This window comes from Schistosoma haematobium, chromosome 1 (assembly GCF_000699445.3).
Source record: "Schistosoma haematobium chromosome 1, whole genome shotgun sequence".
Classification (NCBI taxonomy): Eukaryota; Metazoa; Platyhelminthes; class Trematoda; order Strigeidida; family Schistosomatidae; genus Schistosoma; species Schistosoma haematobium.
Window position 1 is genome coordinate 63,338,323 of NC_067196.1, and position 11,819 is coordinate 63,350,141.

Sequence of the window (11,819 nt, forward strand, 5' to 3'; positions counted from 1 at the left end):
AACTAAATCACCAAAACGATATGAAAATACGATGAATAGCGAAATAATAGTAGTATCAATAGGTAAGACAGATTAAACATTAGAGAATATAATTCCAAAGTGGATAGATTGGGTGAATAAAAAGTATGAAATAGTGTAGAAAAATAAGACTGAGGGGAAAATAAAGGGAATGAGTCTGCACCATTGTGATCAGTACTAAGCCATATCAGCCAATGCTCATAACCACTGATTACGGTTATTACACCGATCATATCGAGTAATTTGCGCCTAATGACACCGGTTCCGTCCAACAAACAATGACTGCAGAGATTGATTCTGTCCTGCTTTGGGGGCCGCTAACTTCCTTTCAAACTAATCCTACATCAACGAACATTGTTTGTCGTGGCAGACGGTGGTTCAACATACATACCAAAAGCCACAACCACCCAAGTCGATAAAGATTTACCATCTTTACCTAGTGTCCTGCATTTAAACCACCTAGACTGATAAGACTTTCAAGATAAATGAAGTGTTCAACATTCTCAGCCTAGGTGTCAAAGCAACACTTTGGACTTACAGGGAGAAATACATCTTAAACGCGCTTATATTGTTATCCAGGACGACGGAGAAACTGCAAGTTGTCAGTATCTGCACTAAAAAGAACTACATCATCTGTGTAGTTGGAGTCCACTAGTGAATCATTTGTTAGGAGATCGATCCCAGAAAAGTCAGACAAATAAAGCGTTATCTCTTTCAGAGATTTCCTATGATGAAGTTAAATAAAAATGGGGTTGTGCAACCTTGATGAACACCATTTGAAGTTACCAATTCTGATGATAGTTCGATACAATCTCTGATCTCACTAATAGTGTTCTGGTAGAAATCCTTTAAGTAGACGATAAACTTCTTTAGCAAGTCTTTCTATGACAGAAATCACTACAAAACATGTAGGTCTACGGAGTGGGACACCATCTTCAAGTCAGAACATACTGTTATGACAAGGTGTCGGTAAGTAGGCCTGTTCTAGAAACTAAAGAAGAGGTGTGTGATCCACACATACACGCCTAGACGTGTAACCAGCCCAGTTTTCCCGAATTTGTCATACACGAGCCCTAGTCAAGCACTAAACGATTATTGAGAATAAAACTCAACACAATATATTGGTCAAACAAATACCCCAATGGTTACCACAAAATCTCAGTCCTCTTTTATACACTGGAAAGACCAGTCATCAAGACAACTTAGATGGGATTATGTCCACTCTTCAGACTTTTGCCAAAATTTGGCCACCATCTTAAAGGATATCCAGACTTCGTCCACCAGGTTCCCCCAACCCCTCTCGATTCAGATTAGAGGGTCTTCCCGATATCGGTAGGTGTTGGTGGCTCGTGTCGATCACCCATTTATCTAGGAATAGTATATAAATACAGTGTAAATAGCAAGCAAACTGTTAATCGCAGTATCCTGGTCATTTTATCAACCTTCTAGAGGGGAGAGTAGATTACGGTCCCGTCTCTTTCGGGGATAATTCCATCAATACTTGACTTTTTAAAATGTTTCTCGGACTGGTTTGAAAAATTATCTTGTGTTTCCTGTCGCCAGAACTGTTCCATCTCTTGCTTTCATCACCTATCACAACTCACGATTATTGCGTACACTATATGTCTGTCAACGTTTAAGTCGTCTTTGGTTACCGCGTTTTGAACCTGATGTGATGAGTTTCCGAGTTCCTGTCAATTCAGCAGACCACCAAAACCCAATGGTCCTTCACAACCTTTTGGTTTAAATGATTGATAGATAATAATACTATTTTCACGGCTATTCGAATACCATGATAGACTAGAGAGGGACTATTACCTTCATGGTTTACTAAGCAGATAGTAGTGGTAGTAGTACAATATAAAAAGCAAGCATTTCAGCGAAAATTTAAAGGTGAAAATAAAGATCACACAGCTTACAACATCTCTTGGACAATCTTCATCCAAAGGCAATAAAATATCACCAGATAAATTTGGTTTATTTTTAATATTCGGAATAGAATTTGTATTATCTGCCTGTGTTGACTGTGATAATGAATAAGGAGTGGTTTGGGCTTCCGAATTTTCACCATGAAGATTGACATTTGTATTTTCACTTAATTCAGTTTTCCATATTCGTTTATTAGAACCACTGTGACCACTTTTTACTTTCGTAAGAGTTGTAATTTTTTCATCTTCATTAGAAGCATCACCACCATTTGAGAATGTTTCGGAGATATCAGAGTCTTGTATGTTGGAAGACTCCTCAACCGTTGTCGCGGTGACAGTCACTTCATCAGCTGGAGGAGCAGCTGGAACTAACGTCTCTTCTTCCGTTAAGATGTATGCGTTAGCACCTACTATATCCCCATTCGTGGCAGCCATACGACCGACTGACGATACTAAATCATACTGAGTATTCTGTAGAGATTTCGAAAGTTGATGAAAAAAAATGTTGAGATGAACAATATACCATTTTTGTGCGGTATAGGTTATCATCCATTTATAGAAGATAAAGTAACTTAAAGTAAATTGTATGCTTTAGATTCTTTCTAGTTACAGACAACTATCCTGTTATCTTCTAGAAAGGATAATAATCCTACACTTGAGTTCATCTACTAATGTCAATGTGGCATTCAGCTTATTAACTGATACAAAATCATTAGGTGTGTTAGTCTACAAAATTCACCAACTTACCGCCTAGAATGTGACGAGCTTATTCCAGAGTTATCACAGTGGAACATTACGATTTGCACGGGTGTTTTGCAATTCAGATCAATCTTTTAGTAACATGTACTTCCTGTTAGTATAATAATCAGTGACATGTAAATGAAATCACGATATTTGAACTATAATATTTACCAAAATGTCTCCTAATTGACAATGTAAAAACCGAATATAAACTTTGCATAGTTTCAGAAAAGACAGATACGTATGTGACTTACTAACATAGCATCCCGAGCATCATCGTGTTGCTTACATTCAGCTATATCTAAAGGAGTCATTTCGAATTTGTTCTGGAGATGTGCGTCAGCTCCAAAACGCATCAACATTTGAACAACAGGTGTATGACCTCTTTCGGCTGCCCAGTGTAGTGCTGTCATACGTAACATATCCTTAGCACTAAGATCCGCTCCATTACGTAACAGAAGCTCCACAATATCTGCGTGACCCTCTTGAGCAGCTAAATGGAGAGGAGTACGATCAACTTTAGTCCGAGCGTCCCTGCTAATACCAGCACGTAGGAGCGCTTCACATGAACTAAGATGTCCATTCATAGCAGCGAAATGGAGAGGAGATATTCCCAACTATAAAGAAGTAATGAAAATTATAGCAAGCACAAAAAAGAGAATTAAACGAAGAAAATTCTCTTTCCGGCGAAATCATTTGTTTACGCCGTACATTCGTATTTATAGTTGGGTTTTCTTTGCTGAATCCTCTTTATTTTTATTCAATGACACAATGGGTTATTTTAGTTTTATATATGCTAACAACTTGATACTATGAAATACCATTCCCAGTCTTGAGAAATAACAATGATAAATACAAATAGATTTTATCATCTGAATCAAAAAGTAAGCCTTTTTATATAAAACATACGGATCGAGAACCGTGTATAAATTTTGTGTTTTTGAGAACCCATAGAGAATTCACTTGTGGTTATCCCCAGAACCTTATCTGACAATTTGATAAATCAGGACGATTAATTTTGATGTCTGTGGAAAGGCGATAATGATTGGCTGTTTGCTTCGTCAGACTTGTAGGTTTTCTGACAGGCGTTAAATGCGCTATATATTCTCTTATCCTTATTATTACTGGATTGTTGTAGGTTTTTTGTGTGGAAATATATTTAAATTCTAGTCAGGCTAATCACGTACTCTTGGTCTGAGTTGTTTTGAATTCCTGTAGAATAAACATTTGGGGGGAATCTAGTGTAGATATTCGTCCGCGCGTTCTAACAAATTTATATTAGCACGATGAGAAAATCAACAAAATGAGTAGAATATAAGGTTTTGAGGGAAATGATCACTTTGTAATTTATATAGCCAGAGGACCATCGAAACAACGGAGTAATGGGTAGCTATTTCTTTCCAGTATGGGACTCCTCAGAAGTCTGTACACACGAGGTTATGGCGAACTGTTGTCCGAATTGGTGACTTTAAATGGTGTTCGTCAGGGCTGTTTACTTTTCCCATTTTAGAGATAACACTTTAATCGCCTGACTTTTCAGGGGTTTATCTTTAACCAGGCGATTCGCTTGTTGACGATATAGTTCTGTTTGCTGAAGACGCTGACAAAATGCAATCTTCCGACCAACTTAAGTAAAAATGGAAGTTTGTTTGAGATTCGGCTCTCTCTCCAAATGCAAAATGCTGCTTTAAAACTCGTTTGTGTTATCGCCTAAATTTATGATTGAGTGTGAAGTAGCTGGGTGTGTCAACTGCCCCACTTATCTTAAAAATTTCATCAGTCCTTGCGGGCTGGTTTATGAAAAAACCTTGGCACAGATTCAGAAAGCTCAGTTTGCTTTTGCCAACATGAGCCACTTGTGGAGTACGTGAGATATCCATCTACCAACCAAAGAACAAGTTTACTGTGAAACAGTTTATGGGTGTGAAAAACTGCCATTAGCAATATAGAATATTCGTGGGTTACCAGTATTCAACCATAGGTGTCTCCGAAGCATTGCTCGTGTATTGCACCCACTAAGCAATGGCGGAATTGGGAATAGGGTACTAGATAGGGATGGCAAATAGATTGAGGAGGTAGAAGCATCAGCATAAAGAGTGCATCTCTGTTGATTCTCTGAGCAAGATTCGAGAATGGAAGAACAACACACCGATCAACAACAGCTGAACAAAAGCAGAGAAAGCCAAAGTAAAGGCCGAATACACAGAGGAAAACAAATGACTGAAGAGGAGGATTAGGGCCGATAAACGGAAATACATGGAAGACCTAGCAATGACAGCAGAAAAAGCTGCAAGAGATGGAAATTTAAAACAACTATACGGAACAACAAAGCTATCAGGAAAATATGGTACACTAAAGCGACCAGCCAAGAACAAAAGAGGCAAACCAACCACAGATCAAAGAACGAAGGAAAAGGTTGCTAGGGGATTTTGAAGAGTTCTCCGGCAGACCGGGTCAGCTGAGCACACTGGACATCGAAGGAGTATCTACAGACCTACCTGCAGATGTTACCGCACCAACAATCAAGGAGATCGGCCTGGTTATGAGACAAATCAAGGATGGCAAAGCAGAAGGACCAGATGGCATACCAGCTGAGGCACTTAATTTAGACTTAGAAGTAACTACGAAGATGCTCCATATTCTCTTTGGAAAGATTTAGGATGAAAAACTGTTATATCCTAGCGAAGATTAAATTACGAGTAACTTCTGAGACCCATAATGGACTAATATTATCTATACATCCTTATGGTATAACTATTCAGTAATTAGATTGTATATATTTATGTTCATCTTATTATAAGCTTCATTTTAACCTATAGATTATTATTGTACGATTTACTGTTCTTAAGTTATACTCTGTTTATTAATTACTGTATCCCACGTTCACAGCCACTTCTGGCTTTATTGTATATAGATGTTATTTCCTATTTTATGGTGCGTTGCGGTCTGTTTGGTTGATATATAAACCCAGTATTTCTGAAATAAATGATTCTCATAGTAGAAGCTGTATTAGTGTTCTGGACTCAACTGGAACGGCTAGGCGAGCAAGGGACCAATAAGGACTCTAGGCTGCTCACACTGGTCGAACGTCATTGGTTTAGCACAGTGTGAAGATTGTATTTCGATCGGCGGGTAAATCACGTGATAACCAGCCGAACTTAAAGTCACAACAAAAACAAGTATCGACAGACTAGATAGAAGGATACTTCATTAAAATACTAAAGAAAGGAGATCTTAGTAAACGTGAGAACCATAGAGGCATTAAACCACTGACCAGTCCCAGGAAAAGTTTTCAACACAGTGTTGTTGAGCTGAAAGGAAAATTCAGCAGGTGCCCAACTTCGAGATAAACAGGATGGATTCCGTAGGGATAGATCGTGTGTCAATTAAATCGCTACAATACGGAATATTGTTGAACAATCGGTTGGATGAACCTCGTCACTATACATCAACTTCCTTGACTGTGAGAAAGTATTGGACAGTACAGATGGCAGAACCTTAAAGCATCTTGTTCGACACTACGGTGTACCTAAGAAGATTGTAACCGTCATACGGGGTTCATACGACGAAATACACTGAAGATTCGTGTACAGAGGACAACTAACAGATCCATTCCAAGTGAGGACCTGAGTCAGATAAGGCTGTTTCCTCTCCCCCTTTCGCAGATAACCTAGCTCTTCTATTCCATAAAGACCAACAAATGCAGGTGAATACAGCCAGTTTAGTGGCAGCCTGTGCAGCAGTAGGCTTCAACATACACAAAGGGAAAAACAAGATTCTCAAATACAACACAGAGAACACCAACCTAATCTCACTTGATGGAGAAGCTCTGGAAGAGGTCAGAACTTTTACATATCTGGGTAGCATCATCGATAAACAAGGATAATCCGATGCAGACGTAAAAGCAAGGATAACCAAGTAAGGACAGCATTCCTACAACTGAAGAACATATGGAAATCAAAACAGCTGTCTGTAAGTCGACATCCAAGTCAGAATCTTCAATAAGAAACGTCAAGACAGTTCTACTGTACGGAGCTGAAACGCGGAGAACTACTTCAACCAGCATCAAAAAGGTACAAGTATTTATAAACAACTGTCTGCGCAAGATACTCAACATCCATTGACCAGATACCATCAGCAACAGCCTTCTGTGGGAGAGAACAAACCAGCTTCCAGCTGAAGAGAAAATTAGGAAAAAATGTTGGAGGTGGATAGGATATACATTGCGAGAATCATCGAACTGCATCAGAAATCAAGCCCTGGCTTGGAATTCTCAAATAAAAAAGAAAAGAGAGAGACCAAAGAACATATGGTGCTGGGAATTGGAGGTAGACATCAAAATAATTGATAGCACCTTTCAACAATTGGAAAGGAGCTCAAGATAGAATAGTTTAGAGACTCCTGATCAACAGCTTATGATCCACGAGAAGCAACAGAAGTAAGTATATTAGGATGTTAGGTGCTGAATAAACCAAGCCTGACGTTTTAATTTATAGAAGCCCATGTCACGGAACATGCATAAATGCTAGAAATACATAGTTCTACTGTTCAATTACAACTTTCAGTCAGTCAGCTACAACGTAGGATCAGGCGCATATATGCATCGGTTCAAGTTGCTATACCTCATAAGCACAAAAAGAACACCAATCATGACTTTGTGAACAAGCCAAATAACTTACCCAGTCAGTAGTAAACGGTGCTCCATTATTTATTAAATTCTTGACTTCCTCGACATCTCCGTTTTTTGCGGCATCCAGTAAACGCTTGCCAAGATCAACCAAGGAAAAGGCTTGTGAGACATGAGAAAAAAGTCTTGGGTCGTTATGTGCCAATGGTATAATATATTGATTCATGATCTGCAAAAGTTAAGTATATCACAATGTATACGGATCAAAAAATGCAATACACACACAAGATTTCTTTAAAAGTAGTTGAAAATGGAGAAACTTGTATACTTCAGAATCCCAAGTCTATAATTACATACTGTACCGACACTCGATTCTAAGAGAATCAATCAAATTTCTAAAATATGATCATACGCTTATCCTAGACGAAACTTTTTATGATTACAGAAGTATAAACGAGCATAGCCGGTACTATTTATCATGAGAAAAAATTGATGAGGCGATACTGAAGTGAAAAGAACCTAGAGCTACATATTTATAAATACATGAAAACCCTATTTTACTGTCTTGTTTTCTGATATACGTCCATTTGGGGATTTCGGTCAGTAATTCGGTACCATGATCAGATATCAATTTGTCATTTCATATTATTGCATTCTATTTACTGTTCATCAAATTATCGAATCCCCCTTTATAACAGTGAGGTTGAGGATAAAAATCTACTGTTAAAATGTCTATTACAGTGAATGAGTGGAAATCAATATTCATTCAGTCAGTGCTATCAAAATATTTTTAAATAAATTGAGATCTTAACTCCACCAACAAATCCTTTATCCAGAATAAAATCCAGTTCAAAGACAACTTATCACAGAAAATTTCAATTCATCCAATAATACAGTAATTACAAGCAACGTTACAATTGAGCCAATGAAGTTTGAAGTCCCCGGTGATTCAGATCTAGTTGAAGCCCATTAGCCTTAATTTTCAGAAAATTATTGAACTTTAACTGTCCAATCTTTAAATATTTCTCAACGCTCAGTTTACAGAAAATTCGGGCGATTAGCCGCCACGTACCAAATGAACGAACCAAAACCACTGACACTCAGTAACAGCAGGACGGTAATTTTAGTGCGCACATCGTGACAATTCAAATTATGAGACAAATTCCAAGCCTAAAGAGAGTAGAAAGTGAAATCCAAAATTTATGTCGGATTATCAATCAAGCAATGATAAAGGGACGTCTATGTTTATGTTAATGTCGTAGCTGTGGATGGTAAACAAAACAGAAAAAACAATGAAGATCGAAGAACATACGAAACAAGTAAACAGCATTACCGTCTTACTACTACCACAAAAGAATCCTACACTATTTTGTAAAGGCGATATGATAGACAACGTCTTGGTTTATTGGAGAGCGAACAACCAATGAAATCGATAGTCTAGTCATTAATTACAATAAATTATGTCGATTTTGTGTTATCTTATTACATATAAAAACTGTTTTACTGAACAGCTGTCGCGTCTTCCGATATCAGTTCATTCGTGAGTTTCACTATCGAGAGTCGACATCAATTGTACACTTCGTATCATTCCATTTTGTTCATTGATTAGTATTCTGCTAATTTATTTTGAGAATCCGAAACCCATTTATCATTAATCCTCCTCCATGATAAATGAGTTATTCCATCAACATATTTTTAATGTCCGAATTCTACTGGAAGATATCAACATTCACAACCCTGAAGAAAAAAGCAGGCTACAGTCTGGAAATTTCCATTCTATCTCTGAATACATTGGTTAAATCTATCACGCTTCGTAAAGGTTGCAGGAAACAAAATATGAATGAAAACAATAAATAATCCTAGATGTAGACACCTAGTTGTATGAGAGTCCGAAATGGACATTTCTACTCATCAACTAACGAAATTATGTTTATGCATACTAAAATAACATATGATCTCGGTTGAGACCTATATGTCTATGGGACAATCAAGTACAAGTTAATTGTAATTCTTAAGAAAAGATATATATTTCTAGTGAAAACCCATACAAAATTAGAACGCTGGAGTATATCTCTTGGCGAAATGAAGTACTCTTTAAAACCTTTCTTAATATAGGAGCACAGTGGAAACACCTAGATATCAATCGATACAGAAGTTGTCTTTGGATTGGAAAGTATAAGAAGTGTCTGAATTTGTATTTACACAAGAGCTACATCTAATAAGCTGTTTGATACCCTTTATAAAAAGTTTTAAATACTTTATACACGATTTAGTCGTTTTTCAGATTAAATGCACGTGATGGATTACAGTAATTTGAAGTAGCCTATGGATGAGCCGACAAGAAGTTGCGATTTGTCATCTCTATCACTTCACATTTAAAGGGAAATTTTGTGTGAGAGCCAGTAATAATTTTCGTCATTTTACTTTCTGAACAATGTACACGTATTGTTGGCACTTATTACTATTTTAAGAGTAAAACTTTTCTCATTTTTGCTAAATATGAATACTATTCATTTCGCTTTCAGCGTAAACTTTTCCAAAACATTTAAATTAAGGAGTAAATTAACTTATGTACCAAGTACTTAGATATGAGCTACACCAAGTGTAAGGGCCCCGACCATTGTTGCTACCTCGACATGGTGGTCGGGCTTGCCTATCATGATGAATCAATCAAGCTATACTGGCTGGAACAACTGTTCCTCAAGGTCCTACCATGTCAGACAGGTTGGTTGATGAGCGGTAAGACTAAAAGCAACAAACCCAAAGTCCGAAGGCGAAGTCGTACTGCTAACCGTGACCAATGTGCATTAGCACACTCTTCCTAGCATTGATTTCTAAGCTCCACTCTCGAGCCCATCTAACTAAATCGTCTAAGTCAGCTTGAAGATCCAGATGATCAGCCTCACTTTTTATTGCTCTCCAGATTTTTACATCATCCGCAAACAATAATGTCGACGAACTAAGTAACAGCAGTAACTCATTAACGTAAAGAAGGGAGAGCAGAGGGCCTAAGATGGTGCCTTGGGGTACACCACTTTTGACCGGCTTCCAATCGGATAGCGTTCCGTTGACTCTCACTCTCTGTCTGAGGTCACATAAGAAATTTCCTATCCACTCATGCACAGTACCTATTATTCCGAAGCTCGTGAGCTTCTGCATAAGACCTACGTGTGAAACCTTGTCAAACGCTTTGCTAAAATCTATGAATATCACGTCGACAGACAGACCGTTATCTAGGGCTGCTGTCCAATCCACCCTCGCAATAAGCAAGTTAGTCAAGCATGAAAGCTTGTTACGAAATGTACTAGTCTCACTATTTTGGGGAAAACTTTGTATATTTCGAGGAAGCCGCTATGGAAAATTTTGGAAAAATGGTTCAAAAACGTAATAATTATTACGTAGTATATACTACTGAAGACCGAAGGATAAAGATTCAAGGCGAAGTTTTAACACAGAGAAACCTTACACCATGTAATCACAATTTTAGTTCTTGAAAGCTAACAACTGGTCGCTTACAAATGTTAACCAGTTTCTAAAAACAAGAAGTGAGTTTTAGATAAATTTTCGGGCAAATAAAATAAACCGTAATATATCTTAGTTGGATCTGTAATTACTTATTATTATCTATATACCTGATTTGGAGACATAAACTAAGAAATATGAACCCGCCTCAAAAGAACTTGTCACAATCAGTTCATTAGCGTTCGCTGGTTTGACCTTGAAATACGGTATAGCTTCAAGCCTCAAATTTTTCCGCGATAGTAACGTATCCTGTTGAAATATCGAACCGATCTAAGCTAAATAACCATTAGAAAGCTGGAATCACCGGAAGGCCGTTCTGTCGTGATATGGAACTGCTTGTTTCATGAGATCTTCTTCTGGATAGTAATAGAACGTTCTTGTTTCAAAGAAGATTAGTTCATAAGGTGTTTCTTCGGAATGTAAAGCAGAAAATTGCTGGTTAATCGTAGCATAAGCTAATGAAGAGTAACACATGGCAATAATCTCAGAGTACCTGAGGGAAATCGTCCATCTTCTACTCCTAGTACCGTCACAGACATCCTTCTTTGGAAACGTTTCGAGAGAGACATATCTATGCAAATATTTTGTGGGAGATTTTCCGAACTCAATCTTGACTAAACACAGAAAACGGTTGTGAGTAGTCCGCGAGTCGGATTAAAGGCAGAGGTCCAAAGACCTGTGTCGCCTATTTTTTAGAATACTTCTATGACCGACTAGTATTCTCCTGATTGAGTCAGTTGAAGGTGTATATACTGATGATGTCACAGGTATTCAGTGTTTGAACAACGCTTCTACCAGTAACACCTAATGTATTTCGTTCCCACCCAGAGAAATCAAAAGACAGAGTCGAGGAGATCGGAAGAGTATATTTGGCGATGACCAATATATCGGAATTCTCTGATCTAATCTGGCTAGCGATTGCGGTTGATGTTGAGCACGGCGTTACCACACGTGATCTGGTGCGGATGCCTGACCGAGCGCCT

At 37.9% G+C, this 11,819-nt stretch overlaps 1 protein-coding gene across 4 annotated transcripts in view; it reads right to left on the reverse strand.

The window, feature by feature from the left end:
- Positions 1 to 11,052, reverse strand: part of MS3_00010187 (uncharacterized protein) — a 20,158-nt gene extending 9,106 nt beyond the window's left edge. Inside the window, exons 1-5 of one of the 4 annotated variants that reach the window (XM_051218550.1) lie at positions 10,984 to 11,052; positions 8,387 to 8,484; positions 7,367 to 7,543; positions 2,942 to 3,304; positions 1,938 to 2,417 (exon numbers count right to left, since the gene is read on the reverse strand). In XM_051218550.1, the coding sequence (XP_051074778.1) occupies positions 1,938 to 2,417; positions 2,942 to 3,304; positions 7,367 to 7,540 (1,017 nt within the window). In that variant the 5' untranslated portion in view covers positions 7,541 to 7,543; positions 8,387 to 8,484; positions 10,984 to 11,052. Of the gene's footprint in view, positions 1 to 1,937; positions 2,418 to 2,941; positions 3,305 to 7,366; positions 7,544 to 8,386; positions 8,485 to 10,946 lie in introns of all 4 variants that reach the window. The other 3 variants (XM_051218551.1, XM_051218553.1, XM_051218552.1) reach the window with 3 other exon arrangements.
- Between the last annotated feature and the right edge of the window lie 767 nt (positions 11,053 to 11,819).